Source organism: Pungitius pungitius, chromosome 10 (genome assembly GCF_949316345.1).
Source record: "Pungitius pungitius chromosome 10, fPunPun2.1, whole genome shotgun sequence".
In the NCBI taxonomy this organism is placed as follows: domain Eukaryota; kingdom Metazoa; phylum Chordata; class Actinopteri; order Perciformes; family Gasterosteidae; genus Pungitius; species Pungitius pungitius.
In genome coordinates, this window is record NC_084909.1 from 20777197 (window position 1) to 20801598 (window position 24402).

Genomic DNA, 24402 nt, shown 5'->3' on the forward strand with positions numbered 1-24402 from the left:
AATACATGACAGTTTCATAAGGCAGGTCCTTGCTGCCAGAGGACTTTGATCACTTCTATACTAAATAGTGTAGAATGTGAGAGTAATGTAATAACGATCATTGTCAAAATGTAATCTTGACTATGATCTTCATTTTACTACTCATTAACCAACGAGCAAGTGAATAAGCTAATTCGGTAAATCTAGTTCAAATATATTTTAGGTATATATAAAACTGTACACTATGCATACATTTGAAATTGCCCATAGTAAGGTTCTTTAAATAATATGCTTAGTGAACAGTGCAAAGACATTCACTTGTATGATTCTGGAGTCTTATCGATATTGGTGGAGAAGGCTGTGTGTCTGTCAGCTTCAGCACTTGTTATTTACAACTCGTTCAGCTACATAACAACTTCCTACTGATTTATCAGATTTTTATAAAGAAGTCTGAATTCTTTTACAAAATCTGCCACTTTAAAAACTTCATATCCCAGAAGTCTGTGCAGCACATAAGTGATGTCACCTGATAACGAAGAGGGCGGGTGTGCTAATGTTTACAACCACCTTGCTGTCAATAATTCTGTCGTAAAAACTGGAATTTTGTGGATATTTTAGCAGCTTGTCTGACAACAAGTGTGTTACGGGACAAACTCAATGACCCGCCCCGGCATCCAGGTAAAATACTACTCAAGTCAATCATTGGATCACTTGATTAAGCGAGCTAGTTAGCGGTTAGCTTGTCAGTGGTAGTTATCTGATGTCGATAAACAAGTCGACGTAGCATATCGATTATTGGCAAACGCTAACTACACCAATCAGCTGGACTTGAACCAACTGCTGTCGGTGACCCGCCGATAACGACGAGGTTCCGCTGGACTTCCAGTCCGTAGCCATCTTAATAGCTAACGTTGGTAAAACCGTTAGCTGTGTTGCTAGCTTTGAGGGTTTGAAAAAGAGGTTCGCACACACACACACACACACACACACACACACACACACACACGCAAAGTTACCCGTTTAATCCAAACAGCCGGTAAACCGGTCCTACTCTTAAAATGTGTAACTTAGCAACGGGCAGCTGTACTTTCCATTGAGTTGTTTCCTGTGCACCACTAACAGCTTCTTTAAGATGCTCCCATTGATCACAGTAGAAACATGTGTGTCTTTAGGAGGCTTTGGAGGAACTTTATATGACATTATAGACATTATAGTCATTATAGACATTATAGTCATTATAGTCTATGACATGTCATGTTTGTGTTTAATCTCTTTTCGTGGCAGGGTTTTGCTGCCTGTGAGTCTCCTGGAATCTGAATCCCAATCTGGAAGAAATATTCCAGTGTGTCATTTCAGCTGCTAAACAGGTGTGTAATTAAATGTAAAAAGTAAAAGATAGTGGCTCCCAACTACTGTGACTATTTTACTTTCCCTTTTGTTATGAATGTGCTGGTTTGTGGTCAATTTCAATTAAGGAATTAATTGCATTCTTGCACTATAAAGTTATAGAAAATAGCCCTGAATGAGAATTTCCCCTTTCTAGCCGTCTAGAACACGAGGAGTTTCAAATCACTATGACGTGAAATAAGGAATAGCAGTGAATTGACCCTTTCACACGAGCGTTGTGTGCTTGAATATTCTGTTCTTCCTCCTCCATGGCTGTGTGATCAGTGTCCGGATGGAGTGGGTGTTCATCATGAACCGAATGAGCTCTCAGGGCAGCTGTGCGGCCCAGCGGAGGCGGATGGCCTTGGGGGTGGCCATACTCCTGCTGGTGGATGTCATCTGGGTAGCCTCCTCTGAGCTCACCTCTGTAAGGACCAGTTTTCCACCCCAGCTGCTGTATTGTTGGTTGCAGGATCCTCGATGACACAACTGTAGAGAAATGAGAGAAGGGATGTTGTAACTCTACGGACTGCTGGACACTATTTTCACAACCCAAAGAAGGTTGTAAGTAGCCAGACATGTATGACAAGACTCTTGTAGTCTAACACTTCAAAAAGAAAGAAAAGCTACACCGATTCCTTCTGAAATCTACTGGAGGGCAGGTATCAAGTGTCACATTGTATGAAATAAATATAATTGGTGACATCCTATGCTCTACGGGTGTCTTTAAGGGACTTTAGAAGAAAAAGGAAACCGGATTGCTAGAGAGGGAAAACTGTCCAGCCTGCAACATTTGAGTTAACCTGGAAAGCGTTTATCCTCCTTTGATTCCTGCAGTACATCTTCAAGCGACAGGAGTACAACAAACCCTTCTTCAGCACCTTCACCAAGACCTCCATGTTTGTGCTGTACTTGCTGGGTTTCCTGCTGTGGCGGCCCTGGAGGCAGCAGTGCACCGGCACCCTGAAACGGCGGCACTCTGCCTTTGTACGTAGCTACAGGACCCTCATCACATTGAGGGAGTGTGCTTAATTTATGATGCCTTCATGTATTGTGCTTTACAACCTCAACCCTACAGAATCACAAAGCATGCCTTTGTAGTGATGTAGTCACTGCGATAGCTCAAGATGAAATGACCAACATGGCTGGTGTGATCCCATCGCAAGATGGTCTCCACTTTGCAGTTGTCTGTAAGGTGATTGTTTGAATTTCTGCTCTTTGCAGTTTGCTGATGCGGAGGCCTACTTTGCAGCCTGCACCACTGACACGTCTGTGAACAACCGCTTGGTACGTCGTTTAATCACAAGAAAATGCAAACTAGTTGGAGGTACCTGACGAGTAACCAACTGTCTTTTGTCAGTATTCCAGAGTTTTCTTTTTACCGTTGGGTGGAAGTGGAGCTTTGACCATGTCACACAAGTACTGAACAAAACCCTTTTCTGTCCCTCATGTCCAGAGTGAACCACTGTATGTTCCAATGAAGTTCCAGGACGTACCCACCGAGCACTCAAACTGTCTCATTGGGGACTGTGAATCTTGTAAGTACACAGTGATGTTGTCAGTGCCCCCCCCCATGAATGAAAAGTACCATTTGAACAACAGAGGGCAGTGGTGAGCTCTGAAAATCCATCATAGATCAGAGCTCAGTTTGTTTCCATTGTGTTTGTATTGCAAGTGTTGGTAGGTTTGTCATTAAATGACTTCACCTCATCCAAGTCTCAAAATGATGTTACATTTTTGTGTTTGGAGCTTCCTGCCTCTGTTAATTGACTCTTATCTCCATTTGTGCTTTCCAGCCGCTTCCAAAAAGCAGCGGGTGCGTTTTAGTAACATCATGGAGGTGCGTCAGCTGCCTTCTACTCAAGCCCTGGAGGCCAAACTGTCCCGCATGTCCTACCCAGCTGCCAAGGACCACGAGGCCATGTTACGCACAGTGGGCAAACTAACTATCACCGATGTGGCCAAAATCAGCTTCTTCTTCTGCTTTGTGGTGAGTAAAAGGCAGATTTTAGTTTTACATGGCGCACAACACACTTTCTCCGTGTGTCATTTGGTAGAAAGGTGACAATAAATGTGTTTTTTACTGATTTGTTAAAAAAAAAAAATGCTGTTGGCAAGTGATGCAAGACTGCAAGTGATTACTCATTTAGGCTTTCAAGTGATGATCTGCTGCTTTTTTAATGTGCAACTCATCCGCCTGAGTGAAAAAAGCAACAACAAAAAATGAACCTCAGGGAAATCGTGCTTTTTGAAGACCGTCGAACATTATGGGAATTACATTCCAAAGCTTCGCAATACACAAGTGATTAGATATTATATTGTTAAGCTTTTTTCCTGCTATGATTTCTTTAAATAATCTCTAAACCATTTAGAAAGAGGAACATTATGTGAAAATGAGTTGTGTTTTTATGCCGCTGTGTCAGGGATGTTACTTTATCATTTTTAATAAATTGTGTTTATGAAGATGTTCCTGTTTACATGGTCCACCCTCTAATAGCTAATTGTGACTAATCACATTTAATTCGGGCAGGTTTTGTCTTTTTCACATTTTTATTATAGATATTTAGGATATTGTAGGTATAATTAGAGAGTGAGCGTGAATAGTTATTTAAACGCTAAATAACTGACCGGAGACTGAGGGTCACTCAACCATCTTGTCTCATGCTCTTATTGGTTCCCTGACAAATCCAGATGTTCAGGCTGCTAGATCTCGATTGGCTGAGGTTATCCCCAAAAAATGTCAGATGCCTAATGTCGGGGAAAGTTGAGACTGAGAAGAACTTTACTACGAGGGGATGGAACAGTGAGTGTAGCTCAGAGGAAGCTTTGTTTAGTTGTAAGGAATATCATGTGACTGACTTGGGTTCCTCTTCCAGTGGTTCCTGGCTAACCTGTCCTATCAAGAAGCCCTGTCTGACACGCAGGTGGCCATTGTCAACATCCTGTCCTCCACTTCTGGTGACTCCCCCCCTCTCTGCTAAATGTCCCAACAATACGTGCTGTTGTTAACAGGTTTAATGGAAATGGTCTGATGATCCTGAGCAGTCTTCATTAGTGATATTGTGATGGATATATTTGACTTTGAGTGTCTCCTGTCCTTCTCCAGGCCTCTTCACACTCATCTTAACGGCCATATTTCCCAGCAACAGCAGCGACCGTTTCACTTTGTCCAAACTGTTGGCTGTGGCTCTGAGGTGAGGCCTGAGTCAAGTACTGACTTTATGGTGACGTTTAAAAGTGAACCTTTGTTACTGTCACTTTTTAATTTAGTAACCTTTGGTCAGTATTAGAAGGACTGCAGGAAAATCCGGTCCCGTCGCCTTCAGATCTGAATGCAGTATCCGTGTTTATGAATAACTCCTGGAATCCTCCCTCCAAGCACGATTAGTATTTCATTTATGGTCAAGTCTTAATCTTTTCACCAATGGTTTGCCTTTAATTTAAAAAGTCAGTCAAACAACAGTGCAAGTCGGACCTTTTCTTTTTGTTTGTCTGTATTGTTAATTTCATCCAACATTCGGTTATTGTAACACTGAGCCAATATAGCAAATAAATAAGTTAATATCTAAGAGCTAAAAGGTTTAAATGTGCAGACATTGGGGCCTCAAGTTATTTAATATCATTAAATACATTTCAAAGATATAAAACATTTCTCCTTTTGTCTGTCACTAAATTGAGTGTTTTATCTTGGAGATTAATAGATAAAAACCATCTGTCCCTTTGATGTGGATGTTGTATCTCTCCAGCATCGGAGGTGTTACCCTCATGTGTTTCTCCAGCATGGACAACCCTGATGGGAAAGGTGTCATAGGTAACCATGGAGACCGCGAGTATCCGTCACTCCTTCTTACCGTTATTTTGAAGGGATATACTTACATCAGTATATACTCTGAAGCATTCTTTCCAAATGTAACTGGCGTGTGTACCTGAAGGTTCTTTGTGGTCGCTGGCGGGCGCCGTGCTGTACGCCATCTACATCGTAATGATCAAGAGACGAGTGGACCGGGAGGATAAGCTCGACATCCCCATGTTCTTTGGTAAGAGAACCTAATAGTTGCCCTCCGTGTGGAGCTTTGAGGTGTGTAAGCGGGGGCTGCTGTGTGTCTCTCAGGCTTTGTGGGTCTGTTCAACCTGCTGCTGCTGTGGCCCGGCTTCCTCCTGCTGCACTACACGGGATTCGAGGCCTTTGAGCTCCCCAGCCAGCTGGTGTGGACGTACATCCTAATCAACGGCCTCATAGGAACCGTTCTCTCAGAGTTCCTCTGGCTGTGGTGAGCACTTGACTAATTATGCATTCGTCCTTCTGGCACCAAACCAACCTGCATTGGTTAATATACACAGTATTTCACATTAAGGATGTGATTCTCTCACAGGGGCTGTTTCCTCACATCGTCTCTGATCGGCACGCTGGCATTGAGCCTCACCATCCCGCTCTCTATTATGGCAGACATCTGCCTGCAGAAGGTACGTTCACCCACAGCAGCTTCAAGAAAACCTCAAACCTGTTAAAGAAACACGTTTGCAAAAGGAAAAGTCTGTTTAAGATGAGAAGTTCATGCTGTAACGTGAGGCTGAATGCATCGTTCCATTTAATCTTACTCTGTGTCTATAAAAGCTTCTAATCATCTCAAGTGGTGCACACCTGTGCACGTGGACAGGTACGGTTTTCGTGGCAGTTTTTTGCTGGAGCCGTCCCCGTCTTCCTCTCGTTCTTCATCGCCACGCTCTTATGCCACTACAACAACTGGGATCCTGTCCTGATCGGCCTGAGGAGAGTCTACGTCTTCATTTGCCGGAAGCATCGCGTTCAGAGGTATTCCGGTATCTGTGGTCTGTGGTCTTCACCTTAGAAATGTGCCATGAAGCTGACTGCATCATATCAAAGGTGTGCCCTAGCTAACACAAATAGAATATCTAGTGAAATGCCAAATGTACTTTACTATTGAACATTTTCTGTCACAAAGGTATTTATAATGACCTCTGAGGCTCCATTCATGGCTCCGTTAAGGCCCGGATCACATGGAACATGCTCTCCTCTTATTCTATGGACACTTGGTGAGGGAGGATCAGAATAATGCCAGTTGATGATGATTGACCTTTGCCCACAGATTGCCAGAAGACAGTGAGCAGTGTGAAAGCCTGATTCCTCTTCACCCCTTCTCCCCCAACGAAGCCAGCTTCTGTTCGTGAGCAGACCCACACAAAGTAAATGACCTGGTTCTGACCCGTGTTCCCTTATGAGCAACTTAATGTGTGTTTAAGTCCAACATGCATAAATTCACACAAAAAAGAATCTAAAGCCGTTTTTTATTGTTACATTTTACAGTGTGATGACTTCCAATGACATTAAACAGCATTGGTTCATTAATGATTAAGCAATGAAGCTTCTTTTTGGTCATTTGCTTTATAACGTTAAATAGTCATATGGTAAAGCTCGGTAAACTTAAAAAGGTTTTCTCTGGAGCTGTTATCAAGTACTTTGACCCTCATAGAAAGGGAAAGAAAACCCACAGACCCCCCCCCCCCCCTCTGGTTCCAGCAGCTGAGTTTGTGGGGAGGAAAGTGAATATTTAGAGAACAGATGAGTGATAAAGAAGCTTGATGTCTGGTCCATTTCTCAATAGGAAACTATTTAGTAACACGGTCACCACATTACATGTGAAGGGCGATGTGTTGCTGTCTTTATTTCAGTTTAAATGACGTCGTGTTTTCGTAACAGTGACTGAAGCTCAGGATTCATCCGCTCTGCTGTTTCTCTGTACAGCCGTCAAGGATCTGTCCAACGCCCTTTAGTGTTTGGACATGTTGCTGAGTAAGAGGGACAGAAGACAAGCAGGACAGGAAGGTCTTAGCGTAAATATTTGGCCACCCACTTCTCCAAGTCTGAGTCCTTTATCACGAGGGCAGCTTGGGTTTTCTAATAGAGGCTTTGGAACGGAATGGAATTTAGGAAAGTAGGCTTTAATTAGGGATTATCCCTCTCATTATTAATGTTTTTAATCCATGCAGTTAAAGAAAATACAAACGAATGCATCACCAGCTCATAACCCAAAGATATTCAAATCATATGAAAAGAGAAAAGCAGTGAAAGCTGCTAATAAAGAAGCTGAATGTTTGGCATTTTGATCCCTAAATGACTGCTGATAAACATGTTTATTCATAGAAGTCGATCACTAGAACTACTGATCAAACGTGTTCATTGATTTTCTCTTTTTTTTGTATCCAAAGGTGGAAAAAGTGTTTTCTGCTGAGCCGACCATCTGGAAAGAGACATTGAACCAGTGCCTTCTATGAAATCTATTTATTTTCTACAGTGTTCAGAGGACGCATCCATTTCTACACATTCCAGTCATCACAGACTGATTATTTCTGTGTATAAAACCACAACCTCGTATCAGTGATTATTGTCATGTGACCAAATGAAACGGTACATTTTGAACTTGTTCATCACACTTCAGAAGAACCAGCTGCTTCTTTGACCATGTTGGAGTTCACATTTGAGCGTAATATGGTTCATTAGCGTGTTTGTCTGGAGGCCTTTGAAGCCTTGCTGCTTGTTTGTCTGTGTGCAGCCCACAGAGGACAATGTGTCCCCAATGTGCCACACGTGTGAGTCAACGGTTTATATCTCATTCTTCAGCCTTTGATGCTTTCAATCAATACGACTGCATTGTTCTCAAGAAACGCAGCACATTGATGAGTTTGTGTTCCTCAGCTTGAGCAACGCTGAACCCTTCCACAGTGACCCCAGAAATATCCCACTTATTCAATATACATATACAAATATACATATAGATATATCTGTCAATTTGACTTTGGTAAGTCGGACATGAAGAACATTGCTGGATCATGAAGACAAACTGTGATAGAATCCTAACCTTTGTGCTTGAATAATAACCTTCAGCTATAAGCTACAGAAGGCCGTGCTGCACAGTGAAGCATTAACGAGTATTGATGCTTTCTTTGTGAAATTCACATGACCACTACACATTTCTGTCTCTGGTTTTATTTTTAACGTTTTATATTTCCTGTATTTTTGTAAAATGACTTGCAGCTGAGATGATATCCCATTGATTGGACTGTATATTAAAACTAGTTTTCTTCAAAGCAGATGGATGAATTAACTTTGATTTCATGAGGTCCCATTTCTCTGCAGCCTCGGTGTCTGTAACCCACCATGCAAACATCCTGTGAAAGGTGAGTTGTGTGCACATCATGTGCTGTTTGTGGGGCGGATGAAGATGAAGATGAAGAAGTGAACTGTCCATTGAGGAGGAATTAACAGCACTTTAAGTGACATTTAAACTGGTTCATGTACATTATATTACGGGCTTAGTTTTTCTCACTTCTTCCTTTCACAGTTGATCAGATCTCTGCTTAAACTGCAGTGGTGCTTGTTTTTTTTCCTCTTCAATGAAGATGTCATGCGATTAAAAGAAGGCTCTAATAGTAACCTCGCTTTCATCCACCTTTGCTCTGGAATGATGCCTTTATTTTGAAAGTGTTTTAATACACTATTATACTATTGAACGTCTCTTTTTAAATCATTGTGTTAAACAGGATCACATTTCTGTTGGTGCATCAGCGTTTGTTCTTTTATTTGTGTGTATTTGCTCATCTTCTGTGTGGGAGTCGATTTCAACAGAGAACTGTTGCTACATTTGAGGGTGTTGGTTTCGAGGAGCAAACATCTACCTCAAACCCACACTAAACCCTTCAAGTTCTTAACAATGTCCAATATAAAGAGGAAATGAGCATCTGAGCCCACATTTTAGACACATAGTGAATGATTTGTTTTTCTAACATATATTTGAAATTAAAGTTGCACAAAAATAACAAGTTCACTGTGACGAGTCTGTTTTGAGAAGAAGGATCGCATTCACACAACAATATGCTTTTATTATGTTGAATGAAAACGTTTCTCTGTTTTGATATGAACATCTTTTTCATCCCTCTGAGTCGGTGATTTTTCACTCATCTCGGCTAAAATCGTCCCTGACCAACACACATCTGGTTATGCAAAGTATAAATAGTTATTGATTATTTATATCTGACTGCTCTGAATGATTTCTATCAAGCACCTTGAGGTATTGTAAAGCTGCATGTAATTAACGTTAAGATGAGTTCCAGGTCCTTTGGACACATGTGTTATTATCAGCTTGGTCTGTGTTCTTATTTCTGAAAGTGAAAACCTTTGCTTCAAGTATTCATGCATCCAGTGTTGTAAAGGAAAATAAAATACAGTGAATCCTTATCTTTGAAATATAAATACTCAGTCAAGCAGCCGAATGCAGTCAGCTTTGTTTGTTGATTCTGGAGAACCACGTCTGGTTCATCTCAGTCTGGTTCCTCTTAACTCTGCTCTTCTGTGTCTTCTGTTGCGTTTAACTCTCTCGCACGTTCTCAGTCATATTTAAGGGTAAAATACCTTCTCAGGTGCCCTTGCTATATCTCTAACATCTGCAAACTAAACTTTTAGATTGTTAATCTGAAACCATCCGAATTAATTAATTATATCATCAAACTCAAGCGTTTTCTAATGTTCAAGTTACATCACAACTCATCACATTTTGAGCTATAACTTTGAATAAAACAAAGTTTGTGAAGCACATTATTACTGTTGTGTTCTAAAATGAAGGAACTCTGGACGGACAGATGGCGTCTTGGATTGAAAAGTTCAAATGTAAAGTATTTAATGATGAAACATCTCAGCTGAGGATCTGCTGCACAGAGAAGCTCACTGATTACCACATAGTGACTGTCTATTGCTTCCTACAACTACGGCTGCCTACAGGTATGTACACAGAGCAGTAAAGGTGTGAAAGGCAGTGGCCACGCCCCCTGGGAGTGGTCTCCTGGTGAGTTCAATGAAGCTCGGATATTGAATGTCTCAGTTAATATCAGTGGTGCTTTCAAGTATTACATGGATGCATTTGGGTTGGTTGCATTACATTGAATACAATCACAGCTGTGCATTGGCACTATTGATTACAGTTTAAAAATGACAGTGGTTTTACACTATTACACACCATTTATTTATGTACATAGATTCAGAATCACAGTTACACTGGTGTACACTAAATGCATTTTATTAATTGGTCTAATTTATGAACTGGGTTTCTTTATAACAATCCACAGCACTGATGATAAGAAATGGAAGCAGGCGCCAGCGCTCTCAGTGTCTAATGTTTAACCTGTTTAACATGTTTAGCCCTGCCCTTGTTGGTGGGAGGAGGACGTTTGTGGGAGAGCAGTGTTTGCTAACTGAGGTAAAACCAACCCCTCCGGACTGGAACCTGAGACGCCTCTCAGGGATCCCAGATGATCCTCAGGAGCTACAGGAGCTGCACCGTGGCTCGGCCCACACCCTGGACGTTGGTGATAAGACACTAAATATTTACAACAAAGTAGAAGTATAGAAGACTCCTCACATTTTCTTCAAGCCGTGATTTGGATCATACCTCTCCTGGGATTCTTTCTTTCAAGAATCTGGATTATTTACACAGAAAGAGAAAGCGGTCAATGTGAGTCGTTACCTTGGAAACCAGCTCACTTCTGGGTCCTGGCCGTTACACACAGAGACTTCGCCCAGCAGACCTGATAAGGACAAAATCAATACCTGGGACATCAGAGCTCACCGTAACCATGATTGAGGACACGGAGACAGCAGAAAAGAAAGACTGGAGTGAGCTTGAGCCCAGCTACTCCGTCAAAATCTTCCTGACAATCTTCTACAGCCTCATCCTGGTGACGGGTATCCTGGGTAACTCGATCACCATCAGCGTGACTCAAGTGCTGAAGCGTAATGGCTACCTGCAGAAGAATGTCACCGACCACATGGTTAGCTTGGCCTGCTCGGACCTGTTGGTGCTCCTCATTGGGATGCCAGTGGAGCTCTACAGCGCTATCTGGTTTCCATTCTCTACGGCAGAAGGGAACGTTTCCTGTAAGATCTACAACTTCCTGTTCGAGGCTTGCAGCTACGCCACAATCCTCAACGTGGCCACGCTTAGCTTCGAGCGCTACGTGGCCATCTGTCACCCGTTCCGCTTCAAAGCCTTCGGTGGCAGGCGAACCTCTGTCCTGATCGCCTTCGCCTGGCTGGTGTCGGTGCTGGTGGCTCTGCCCTTGCTGGTTGCCACGGGAACACAGGGACACATTCCCTTGCGGTCAGACACACCGGCCCAGAATCTGACTTTCTGTACGAATCTGAGGGAGCACTGGGTGATGTACAGAGTCAGCATCTTTTTGGCTTTCATTGTCTACATGGTTGTGTTGATCTGTGTGGCCTTCATGTGCCGGGCCATGGTGCTCGTCCTGCAGAAACCTTTGCAGTCCACGGACGGCGCCGTCCAAGGAGCTGCAAGAGAGCCCAAGCACGAAAGTTCAAAGGTCAAGGCAGCCAGGAGGCAGATCATCATTTTTCTTGGTAGGTCGATAGTTTATTATCTAAAAGATACACCTTGTTCTGCCACTTGTGTGTGATCAGTCAGATGATTCATTGTTACTGTGCGCATGCTGTCCACATTGTGAAGTTTTCTGTGCAGGTGGCGTGTGAACATCTTTGTGATGTTGAACCGTTGCCACCCGGCTTGTTTGGAGGTGTCAGTTCATGCGTTTACACCAGCACTCTCCTCCATGCTGCTTATACTGCTGTTGTGTGATGCAGGACTAAGGGTTCACAGCGTTGTCGTCATGTTTCGGGTTGGCTCAATTGTAAAAGGGTTCCAGCTTTAGAGAATTTAGCAGAAATGTAGCAGCAAATAGAACAAATACAGCGTAAAGACACACTCATATACACAAGGGAGTAAAAAACTGCAAATAGTTGACCAACCAAGTAACACTTTGATAACAAGATTCTCACAACAAAATGTGAGGACATCTGGAGCACGTCAGAAGCACGTCAGCACCATCTCGGTCCAATGGACCTCCGCTGGCGTTGGACATGATAGGAGATGGACTCAGAGATGTTACTGCAGACGAGCCGACATGAAACAGACAGCAGCAGAAACGACAAACTCCCTCGGTCCCTCGGTCCCTCGGCCATAGAGCAGAGTGGTCACGGAGAAGGACCACATGATCAGTGGACAAGAAGCAGGAAAGCCAGGGATTGCTGACATGGTGCTGGAGGTAAAGAGTCACTTGGCTTCCATTGGCTGTATAATCTCTGAAGACCCATCAATCAAACGGGTGTGTTGTTGAAGGAAATCCTTTTGGATCATTCTAATGCGCTCATTAACTGTGTCTTCAACAACAGCAGGTAGCTGTTGAGTGAAAAGTGTCTGATGAACCCACTGTAAGTCAAGATGGAACAAAGCACCAAAGCTGACAAAATATTTGATTTAGATTTGTCTGTTGCTTAGAAACTGCAAATGTCTGCCAATGCCAACACTTAATCATTTCTCCTGCTGCCACTCAGTGACAAAGTATGTATATATATATATATATATATATACTATAATCCATTAAATAATGCGGTTTTAATAATTTAGTACCATTTTTATCTCCATGGAAAGAAAGGTAGTCCATAACACCTGGTTCTCAGGTGTACATTCAGGCTTCAGTAAGGAGTCACAGGGGTCCTTTAGGACGACAGGATTACAAACGGCCTGAATTACAAGCTTGTATCGTGACGGCAGGGTAGAAAATACCCAGAATATGTGACTGTTTTTCACTTGAAACAAACATGAATCTGTGTCAACATATCAGTGCATTCCAGGACGCTCCATCAGAACACATCCTGCATGTCTACAGACACACACACACACACACACACACACACACACACACACACACACACACACACACACACACACACACACACACACACACACACACACACACACACACACACACACACACACACACACACACACACTCAGTCACTGGTGATGTCATGTTAGTCTGTTGAGCTCAATGTAAATAAGAAGTTGAGAATCACAGCACAGGAATTCCCTTATCAGGGTCTTTATTCCATGAAGCCAGGTGATTAATCGAGTACTCGTAACGTCGCTGTCAGCCATTCAAGCCTCAAACACACATTTCCTCTGCTGCCAGCGCTTTGCTTCAGAATAAATAGATTGTTTCTCAGAAATTACACATTCAATTATTTTTTTGAACAAACATAATTTTGACAGATTGCGTACGTTATTGCATTTTACTCGTCTTGACTTTAACTCTAAAACACATGAGATCTGTTGGTGAGAGGATTCCATCCATTCAATCAAACATCCTGCATCGACGCTTCATTGCAGCCGTTTCAGCTGCTGTCTGTTCGGGGAAAAGCGTCTTTGTGCTCTCTCATAACTGATGATTGAATTCTCAGACTATAAGTCATTCATTAGAAAAAGACATTTGCATTTCCACCACATTCACAAGAGATGGTTGGAGAAAAATGAACAAGTGGCCATTCAAAGGAGCTGTGTTCAACATTAAGATCATTAATATAGGAGAAAAAACCACGGTTTGTTCAATACTGTGGATGAAAAATGTCAGATTCTATACTTCCATAATGCAACTTCAGTGTCTCTTTCATTTTAAATGGTGGTCCTCTAAGTGGACTGCTGTGAAACATATTCATACCCCATCAGTGTGCTGCACTACTGTGTTACGTGTTAAGAACCCATTATTTACCATCTTTATAGTCGTTCTTATCAGTCGGATCGGAAAATACAAAAGTTTATACACACTTTGCAACTCTGTATTCAGAAAAACTGCAGAGATTTATATTCTTCCAGCATCAGAAAAGTAAAGATTCACAGTGAGTTGAATTGACTGAACCTACTATGGTGATGAAAGAATGAACCTGATACCACATCTATAATATATGAATATATTCATGACAGCTTCTGGCTGTGTTGTTTGTGGACTTAATTATTGTATTTCCTTTAGCTCAGTTTATTGGAAGGTCTCTCAAAGACTATCTACACATTATCAACAGAGCTTATTTCATGAGGAATGAAGTGGGCTTTTCAAAGGATTCTATAAATCAGAGAGGTTTTGAGGAAGTGGGAGTTTAAAGCTTTGCTTATATTGTCTGTGTGAACTGACAAAACGCACTATGCTTACAGTATGTTGTACTTGTGGTTTCAGTAGGGTTATGTGTGGGTGTAACGCTCCATTTACACACCCTGCACTCAGGTTTTATTGCTCTACGAATGACAACCGGACCACAATGTTAGTGTTTGTATGAACATCGATGAAACCACATGGTGATATTAACAGTATTCTTATTATTATACCCTACTGTAATGCCCAGAGCTCCTAACCGCTGAGCCCTCATGAACAACAGCTCAATGCATGGTCTCAATCAGTTAATATTACATTTGACTGAATATTACTGGGGGGTCACGACACAGTCTGTTCTCTCCCTTCCTGATTGGCTGCAGGCGTGTCGCTGCAGCATAAATAAAATGAATTAGAATTTGATATGAATTGTTCTTGCAGTCGGCAGATGGAGGACGTGCTGCACATCGAGGGCCACACTGATGTGAGTTGTCTCTCACGTGCTTCTACGTCACTGTTCTCCTGGAGGAAACTTTTCCTCCTGGTTGGACTTTTGAGACTAATTAAAAGCAGAGAAGATCCTTGTTACGTTGCCCACACATCACATCAGGGACAGAAGGTTAATTGCTTTAGCTCACTTCTTTTCAGTCACTGGGTGCCAGCATTAGTGAATTGAATATTAATTTGGTTTTGCTGCCTTCGGCCTTTGACCTTTGACCTTAAACGCTCTCTGTGCTGGGAGCTCTTGGAGAGGCTGAATAGATGTGAAAAGTACTTTTTGTGCCGATGTGTGCAGCAGGAGACCAGGAGAGCTGCACCTGTCCTGCTTTCCTGTGACAATGACAGGTGACAGGTTCACCTCACAAAAGGCATCATAGTTTCCAGGAAGCATGCATTCGTTTTGCCATCGTGATCAGAAGAGTGAAGCTAATGGTTTAAATGTTTGGGTCCGTATTTATACTTTCTGTTTCTGCCAGATTGATGTGCTTTGAAAAAACGAATCATTTTCATAGAGCATTTCAGACAAACATAGTCTATTTAAGCGCCTGTCTCCTTCAACTGAGCACATGACCTTCTGGAACATACAATGACCCAAACACGTTCTGCACTGTGTTGATCAACTAGATCTAATTCTCTGTGGCTTTGAACAACCTCTTGTAAAAGTCTGGTTATCATGGTGTTATTTCGTCTTATCTCGCTTCATCTTTGAGTGAAATAAACCATAAAAAGAATTCCCTGTTCAATGTTACAATTCAATTCAAAGTTAATGGTTAATTCACTGAATGGAGACTGTGAAAACTGTCATTGTGGGGTAGCAGCACCCTCTACTCACATGACATGGTGTGATTCCTCAGTCCCTCTGCAGAGCACATCCTCTGCATAGTTCAGCTTCTGAGTAAATGTGAGTGTGTATATTTATTTTTTGTATTGAGGGAAAGCTTTTGAAGGACTGCATCCCCACCGACATTAAAAGGCTCCTCCAAGCTTCAGCGACCCCCGTTACCTCCAACCAGAGAAGAATAACGACACCACTGTTCACATCTGGTCTGGAACTGGTGATTTTCAACTTTTATCAGTTGCTAATTTCTCACTCAGAGTAGCAAAAATGTTGGCTGCACATTGTAGTCGCCGGTAGCTTTATGTGAGACGCACAAACTTCACTGTGCACACAACAACAAATGCATGCATTTACATTACGTTTAGGGTGCCTTTCAAGATGTTTTCTTTCAACACAATGAGCTTGTTTCCTGATTGTCAAGAGTCCACTTCTAAAGCAGTTTGAGATGTCAAATCCTTTTAGCAAATCATCATGCGTTTCGATCTGGTGGCATAAACAGAACATTGCAAGATGTATTTGATTGACCAGGACCAGTCGACTCCACTTAATGATTATGAATGATTCATCTTCTCCTTTTTCCTTTGGAAGTTGTTTGTTTGATTCACTGCTTAGGAAGCAGGTTTTTCATCGTGTTGAAGTGATTCCTGTAGAATCTTTATATAGATAGATAGATAGATAGATACATACATGGACCAGCTGTGAGAATGCTGACATCATGCTGGCCCCACACACACAATATCATTCAAGTGTATATTTAAGACCAGTTACTCTACTTTTACTGTTGTTTTAAACATTACAAAGTTGACCTCTTTTAGTGCTTGTTTGAGTATATTTGGGATCTGGAATGCCACAAAAAGATAATGAGGTGAATTTAGGGTCCTTGACCCGTGTCATATCCTTTTGAACATACACGGTCCGACATTTAGCATCTAAGGAGCTAAATGTATGTATATAATGTATAATAATAATAATGTATATTATTCTGACTCTTAAGAGACTTAATGTTATCTGGGTTTTTCACATTGTTGCTAACAGTGCAATAAATCTCATATGAACAGGGTGAACATGTGCAAAGAAACACTGGTGTTTCTTTATTATATTATTAAAGTTGCAACTCAATTTATTTGAGCAACGGTGTGGGAACTTTAAAGGTGATTGTAGCTGAGCTAACATGCTTAAGATAGTTCTCTTACATGCTATGCTAATTTCCTAATTTCTGATCACCTTTGACCTTTATCAAAGAGTTAGCTAATCCATCTGTTAGTGGTCTCCTGAGATTACTTATCAATATAACCTTGGCACACCCAATATCTTCATGGCACAGTTAGAAGTGACTGTATGTCTATAGTGAACCTTCACATAAAGTCAGCAGACTACAAAGTACAAGAGTGATATCATTACTATTTGGATTTACAACGCTGTTAATAAGTACGAGACGTTTGACCTTATACCTACTGGCTGCTCAAAGATCATTACTGGACATTAAATCCCACCACCCTTAATCCCAGTAATGCAAATAGAAGGAGAAGTTATTTAATCTCTGTTGGTGTTTGCCATTAAGGATAACACAAATAATACCGGAAAATAGAGAAGAATTATCAGAAATTGAACCATTTGAAATGACCTCTCTGATCTTCTCTGATTAGTCTACACTGTCTACAAAACTAATTATAATGTTGTTATAATATAACGTATATTGTAGAGGCCCTAACACATTTCCATTGTATGTGTTAAGCCGCTATAGACGAACTGGGGGAACATGTTCAGACGCAGGTTCTGCCACAAATTAAATGAATTAAATTCACTGTGCAGTGCGCTGAGTTTAATCTGTGCTTCCCATACAATTACACATTACATCACATTTGTTGGTTACAGGCACCACACAATATCAGATGCCACCACGTTGCACGACACGTTGACACCTGCAACACGGACAAAAACTGTCTGCCTCCCAAACCCACCTGTTATTATTATTATAAATTATTATGAATGATTATTATTATTTTTTATTATTATTATCATTAGCAGGCCCTGACTTACAGTGAATGCATTGGAAAGGACCCGTTGTCACAAGCTTAATTAATCTATGCCTTCATCACAAGTCGCTTATTAACAACTTTAACTGACAAACACATTTGTTTATTGTGCATTAATTATTTTTCAGCCCTGAAACAGACATGTTCAAAGGTTATTAGATAAGCCAAATTTACCTCTGAATGCATCACTATATAATATACATCTTTATATATAGTTAAAAAAACAACAACAAGAAAGCGTTAGCTTCCCAACTTTGTCTGTGCTTAGTCATTTCATAGACTTCATATTTTGCTTTGCATTGAAAGAGGTAATACTAGGGTCGGGACTTTAGCGCGTTAATTACGATTAATTAATTACAATGTGAATTAAGATGAATTAATTACACAAAAAATAACACATTAAACATTTTTTACGCATTTTTACACTTATTTTTTGCACCGCGGAACGTTTCTCACTGGATGAGTTTCGGAGGACCGATTATACTGGAGCACCAACTAGCGTGAATGTGAAATCTTCTTATAATAAACACACGGATGGAAGCGTCGATAAGAGCGTGGTTGTGTGCAAGCTGTGCAACAAGGAATTCACATCGAGCCTCAAGTATCACCTCAACGCAACACAATTAGCAGCTAGCGTGGACGTACAAGGACCCACACCCAACCCACACTGCACCAGATGACTGGTTTAAGGACCAGGGTAACTAAGTCCACGTCTGAAAAAATAACCAATGTTCTGAATGTACTTGAAAGTATTGGTCTACTTAAAAAAACCTAGTTTACAGAAGGTCTACTTACCTATAGGCTACCTGAATTTCTGAAAGTACTATATTTCTAAATATGCTATTTCTACTGCTGGAATTGGTTGAACAAAAATAAAAATCCATGTGAAAAAAACTACTTCACTGTTCTCAGGTCAAATACTTATGCAATGAAAATGCGATTAATTTTGATTAATTAATTACAAAGCCTCTAATTAACTAGATTAATATTTTTAATCGAGTCCCGGCCCTAATAATATATATATTATATTATATATATATTGACCTTACATATATTTTTTTATAATAATTTTTTACCTATTATTTAATAGGGTTCAACCCTCAAGGGACATGGTGGCTCTTCCTAAATCCTTTTTTAGTTTTGGGTAACTGACATTTATAAAAAATCCTAATGGGATATTGCCCCAGAGACTGGTGCATCTTGGAGGATCAACCGTGCTATTCATCCTTCCTGCATTGGTAAAGGCACAAGTGAGTTGAATTAGAATGTAACAGAGAATTGGAGGGTGGATGCACTAAAAAGGGTAAACAAATCTACACCCTGTGCCAGACTGTCAGTTTAAGGTTGTCTACAGGATGCCCTGAAGTAGACAAACATGTGATTGTCTTGAAAAAGGCCCTCAGAGGCTGTAATAAGTTTCATGTCAGTGTGACCACTGAATGAGACACATCTGCTCATCTTTACTGACTCATCCGGCCTTCTCTCCCGTCAAAAAGGTGGAACCCTATAGGCTACGTAGCATGGCTAATAAGTGCTAAAAGCTAAAAGCTAAAAGCAAAGCAATTAACATCAAATTTAGTCAATTCATCAGCAAAAGATTCTTCATCATTCTTGACAATGCCATCATAACCCAAGTGAACGCGCCTTGTGTTTCTGCATAACCCCCAGGGTTCACTTCTCTGAAACAACCAGTGGGGACAATGCCCCCACAACTACCTCCACGGTAGTGCGCTCAAGACTTGGCAGGAGCAGGATTTGATCCCACTGGCGGCGCTTTCGGCTCCTTCTTGCACCCCTACACTACCAGTACTGGTCACATTTTGGCAACTTTGATTCTCCTATTTAACCTTGAGCATGTGAGTTAAACCTCAAAAGTCTTTTTAAATGCTATTTCCACATCTGGGCTTGAACCCACAACCTTCAAGTGCAGTGCAGGCTTGTGGCAGCAGCTCTTCCGCTGCGCTACTTCACCACACACTAACCAACCCTTTGTTTGTTGTATTTAACCTTGAGCGTGCTACTCAAACCTGAAGTAAAGCCAAAGGCTCAAAACCAAGACTGGGCTTGAACCCACAACCTATAGAGTAAGGACAGTAGCTCCTCAGCTCTTGTGCTGCACTACCTCACCATGCACCAATTCAAATTTTGTTTCTCGTATTTAACCTTGAGACTGCTACTCAAACCTCAAAACTCTTTCAAAGCAGAAGTGATGTCTGCATGAAGGGGCATGAACCCACAACCTCAGACACCAGGTTGGAGCCTGCAGCCCTTCAGTTGTTCCCTTGTGCTATTCAAGCACATGCCTCATTGTGTCCGTTTCTCATATTAGACCTTGGGATTGTTTACTAAACCTCAACCTTCAAAGTTTACAGTTTGAAGCCCTGACTGCAACCAAACCCTCCTTCTGAGAGAGCAGGTTTGAACTGAGGATCCTCCACACTTCAGCCTTCCTGCTATCTCCCTGCACTGTTCCACCACACACCTGTTGATGCTTTTGAATCCAACCTCAATTCTCATAGATTCTCAGGCTGGAATTCACAACACAACACACTTGTCTGGAATTGGTTGAACAAAAATAAAAATCCATGTGAAAAAAATTACTTCTCACTGTTCTCAGGTAAAATATTTATGCAATTAAAATGCGATTAATTTCGATTAATTAATTATAAAGCCTCTAATTAATTAGATTAATATTTTTAATCGAGTCCCGGCCCTAGGTAATACATACGCTTTTTTGCTATAGTAAACCTTAATGTCTCCTGATGATGACTGCAATGAAATCAGTTTCATTATCATACAACAATCAAAGAGAGACAGTTGTCATTCAGAAAATCACTGATGGTATTTCAGGCACATGGCAGTCTGGGTCCAGCAGAGAGAAGGGAAGGTGTCGATTGTGCCTTTGAGTGTTCATTGTATTGGATTATAGCGCCATAATCAGATTTGAACCTGAACTAACCCTTTAGTTGAGGCAATTTATCTGTTTTGGAGATAATTTAATTGCCTTCATGTTGCGCCTTTACTTAAACTTCAACTTTTTTAGAGGTTTAAAATACAAGTGCAAGATAATCTGCACAAATGAGGACGCCGCTCTCACCTGGGTCTCGTCATTGATGTGTGATTAACAGTAATGAACCCAAGTATTCTGAACTGTGACTGTGGAACAATACAAGGATTGTTAAGGTAAACTCATAACAAGCTTATTTCAACCATACTATTGCTGATGCTGCGTAACTTTATTTTGCAGCAGCATTGGAAATGGTGGGTTTGTATTCTCAGTGATGTCAACCATCTGTGATTTGACTGGAAGAGATCAGCACAGTTACGTTATTGAAAAAAAGTGTATATATGAATGACTATTGTGAATAAAAGGAAATTGAAGATTATAGTTATAAATAACTGTGTGAAAGGCTTCACAATCATCTCTAATTTTCATAGGTCCGTGAAGTTGATGCCTTCATAAAGACTGTCTGTTCTGAGCATGTTGCTTGAAACAATGGCTCTACTTACCCTGTTCTACCCTCACATGTAGCTCTACTTACCCTGTTCTACCCTCACATGTAGCTCTACTTACCCTGTTCTACCCTCACATGTAGCTCTACTTACCCTGTTCTACCCTCACATGTAGCTCTACTTACCCTGTTCTACCCTCACATGTAGCTCTACGTACCCTGTTCTCCCCTCACATGTAGCTCTACTTACCCGCCATAGAACTCAGAAGCTCGATCACACACTCCAATTACAGCACGGACAAACAATTCATTGTTCCAATAATCCGGTTTAATTGCTTTCTAATTAGCAGATCTTTATATTCTTCCCTTTGGGGAGGAAGCAGTCACTCTGTGTGTGTGTGTGTGTGCATGGTTTTTGTAAGAACAGTAGTGGTAAAGTGTTTCAACAAAAATAGTTTGGGAGAATAGAAGGATTTGTTCCTAGCTTCATCTCATAGAAACACAGTGAAAGAGCAAAGTGGTAAAAGTCCTTTTATTGCTTGCAAGCAGGAGGTCAAATACACAAACACGTGTTACGGTGCTTTGTGGAGACGGCGTCTCTGAGCTTTTACACACACACAAAGGTCAAATACAGTGAAAGGCGAATCCTAACCAGCAGACACCTGGGAGAGAGCAGACATGAACACTTAGGAACCAGGTGAGACATGAACACTTAGGAACCAGGTGAGACATGAACACTTAGGAACCAGGTGAGACATGAACACTTAGGAACCAGGTGAGACATGAACACTTAGGAACCAGGTGAGACATGAACACTTAGGAACCAGGTGAGACATGAACACTTAGGAACCAGGTGAGACATGAACACATAGGAACCAGGTGAGACATGAACACTTAGGAACCAGGTGAGACATGAACACTTAGGAACCAGGTGAGACATGAACACTTAGGAACCAGGTGAGACATGAACACTTAGGAACCAGGTGAGACATGAACACGGTCAGTTTGTGTGACTCGAGCTCTTTTCTTCAGACACAGATTCAACAGGAAACTTCTTTTCGCTCATTACTTCAATACAGACAATAATAACTCATTTAGCATAAGACTATGTTATAACATATTTTACTATTATAGTGTTTAAAAGAAAACTGCCTTTGATTACACCATCCCATCATTGATGTTTTCAAATGCTGTACTATGAAACAAAGTACTTTATCAGAATAATTGTGAATATCCCCACTTGAATTACTTGGATAAAAAATGTAACATGTTTTCTCTACTTATGCAGATGGACTGATTATCTTATTTAAGATATAATGTTTCATTCCACAATATGTTTTCCCCAAAAAATTAAAATACATGTAATAATAATAAGAAGTGGCAAAATGTTCAGTTGAAGTGATTCCAGCATGTGTATTAGTCGGGTCTAAATGGGTTCACAGCTGCTTTTTTTTAATAACAATTCCTGCAAAAAAAGTGATGAACTAATGAACTAATGAACTAATGAAAGTAATCTGGAGCCGATCATTTAAAGAACTGGTGAAAAGCTGTTTGGTCAAAGTGTAAGAAACACTGCAAGATTAGAGCCTGAGGATGTGTGAGAGCACATAGAGGTCGTCCTGTGTCCTGGAGGTCAACTGGCTTTCACTGTGTGAATCAGACGCAAACAGTGTGTGTGTGCGTGTGTGTGCATGTGTGCGTGTATGCGTGTGTGTGTGTATACGGGTGTGTGCCTGTGTGTGTGTGTGCGTGCGTGCGTGCATGTGTGCGTGCGTGTGTGTGTATGCGTGTGTGTGTGCGTGTGTGTGTATGCGGGTGTGTGTGCGTGCATGTGTGTGTATGCGGGTGTGTGTGCGTGTGTGTGTATGCGGGTGTGCGTGCATGTGTGTGTATGCGGGTGTGTGTGCGTGTGTGTGTATGCGGGTGTGTGTGCGTGCGTGCGTGCATGTGTGTGTGTGCGTGTGCGTGTATGCGGGTGTGTGTGCGTGCGTGCGTGCATGTGTGTGTGTGTATGCGGTTCTTGGTTCTTCCTGCCTCCATCCTTTGTGTTTCTGACCTTTTCTCAGGCCTCATCGTGGGATCCTTGATGGTCTGCTGGCTTCCCACCCAGATTCGTCGCCTGATGATGGCGGCCGTGCCCAAGTCCGGCTGGACCACCTCCTACTTCCGGAGCTACATCACTCTCCACCCTGTGGCCGACTCCTTCTTCTACCTCAGCTCCGTCCTCAACCCATTCCTCTACAACCTCTCCTCCAGACAGTTCAGGGAGGTTTTCGTTCAGGTGCTGCGGTGCCGCCTCACCATCGAACACATCAACAAGCGCACGGTGCGGAACGCCAAGGCGAACCCCGCCCGCTCCTTACGGCCCCTGCTGATCAACTCGATGCGTCGCAGCAGGGCGAAACGCGCCAGCCTTCCACGGGAGGAAAGCGCTCCCACTCAGAGGGACTCAGGAGTGGCCTCAACTACACAAATCCTCAGCCTGACTGAAGAGTACCACGACGGTCCCCGAAGAGCCACAAACGTACCATCAGAGACTGAAATATAGTGTGCTGCAGAATTTAATGTGACAGAATGAACGGTAAAGTGAGAGCTGCTTGTGCTGTGCCATCACGAACAAATAAAAACATACTACTTATACAGAGTGAATCTGCAAGAACTTGTTATCAAGAGAGAAAATGATTCCACTAATGTTGAAATATTCAGTTAGCATGAAGAACCCTGCAACTCAAGTTAAAGGGCAGAGCGTTTGGCATCTCGTGGGTCACTTTAACACAAGAAGCACATTTATACATCTGTAAAAACGTACTCGTTTCAGTCCCTTCAATTTAAGAAGTCCAGCCAGCATGAAGTAACATGACTAATAACACCTTCTTTCATTAGAACAAACTGATTGAATGTCCCACTGATGAGACTAAAAGACAACCATGCTGGTAAAACACAGCAATCTCCTGTTTTAAAGTGTGCACATTTTATCAGGGTCTCTGAATTCATTTTTGGAATTTCTTCCGTAGTAATATACTTAAAGTTTATTCTGAAAGTACACCATTGAGCCACATGAAGGAACCTTGTTTAACTGATAACAGCATCTACATTTTTAGTTGATGATTGAAAATAATGAGATTGTTGATCTGGTCACTTAAAACATAAGAGAAAAAAAACAATTATGTTTAAATAGCACATGCATGCAGAGAAATGATCAACG

The 24402-nt window shown here is 41.6% G+C and overlaps 2 protein-coding genes across 2 annotated transcripts; both read left to right on the forward strand.

The window, feature by feature from the left end:
* Window positions 1-502: 502 nt before the first annotated feature.
* On the forward strand, window positions 503-8818 carry LOC119229043 (solute carrier family 35 member F5-like). The gene is made up of 16 exons (XM_037489129.2): window positions 503-657; window positions 1264-1346; window positions 1651-1792; window positions 2203-2352; window positions 2590-2652; window positions 2822-2903; window positions 3162-3355; window positions 4242-4323; window positions 4472-4559; window positions 5112-5176; window positions 5298-5402; window positions 5477-5636; window positions 5739-5829; window positions 6024-6178; window positions 6474-6570; window positions 7594-8818. Exons 3-15 carry the CDS (start codon window positions 1658-1660, stop codon window positions 6553-6555), a joined length of 1452 nt encoding a protein of 483 aa, XP_037345026.2. The 5' UTR covers window positions 503-657; window positions 1264-1346; window positions 1651-1657; the 3' UTR covers window positions 6556-6570; window positions 7594-8818.
* A 1802-nt stretch (window positions 8819-10620) lies between these two features.
* On the forward strand, window positions 10621-24388 carry gpr39 (G protein-coupled receptor 39). Its single transcript, XM_037489198.2, has 2 exons — window positions 10621-11794; window positions 23264-24388. The coding sequence occupies exons 1-2, from the start codon at window positions 11011-11013 to the stop codon at window positions 23743-23745; spliced, it is 1266 nt and encodes a 421-aa protein (XP_037345095.2). The 5' UTR covers window positions 10621-11010; the 3' UTR covers window positions 23746-24388.
* Window positions 24389-24402: the final 14 nt, after the last annotated feature.

Coding starts and splice junctions, on each gene's coding strand:
- LOC119229043 (XM_037489129.2), top strand. CDS start 1,658: ATGGAGTGGGTGTTCATCATGAACCGAATGAGCTCTCAGGGCAGCTGT. Junction 4,324..4,471: donor CATCCTGTCCTCCACTTCTG/GTGACTCCCCCC, acceptor GTCCTTCTCCAG/GCCTCTTCACACTCATCTTA. Junction 4,560..5,111: donor CTGTTGGCTGTGGCTCTGAG/GTGAGGCCTGAG, acceptor GTATCTCTCCAG/CATCGGAGGTGTTACCCTCA.
- gpr39 (XM_037489198.2), top strand. CDS start 11,011: ATGATTGAGGACACGGAGACAGCAGAAAAGAAAGACTGGAGTGAGCTT. Junction 11,795..23,263: donor GCAGATCATCATTTTTCTTG/GTAGGTCGATAG, acceptor ACCTTTTCTCAG/GCCTCATCGTGGGATCCTTG.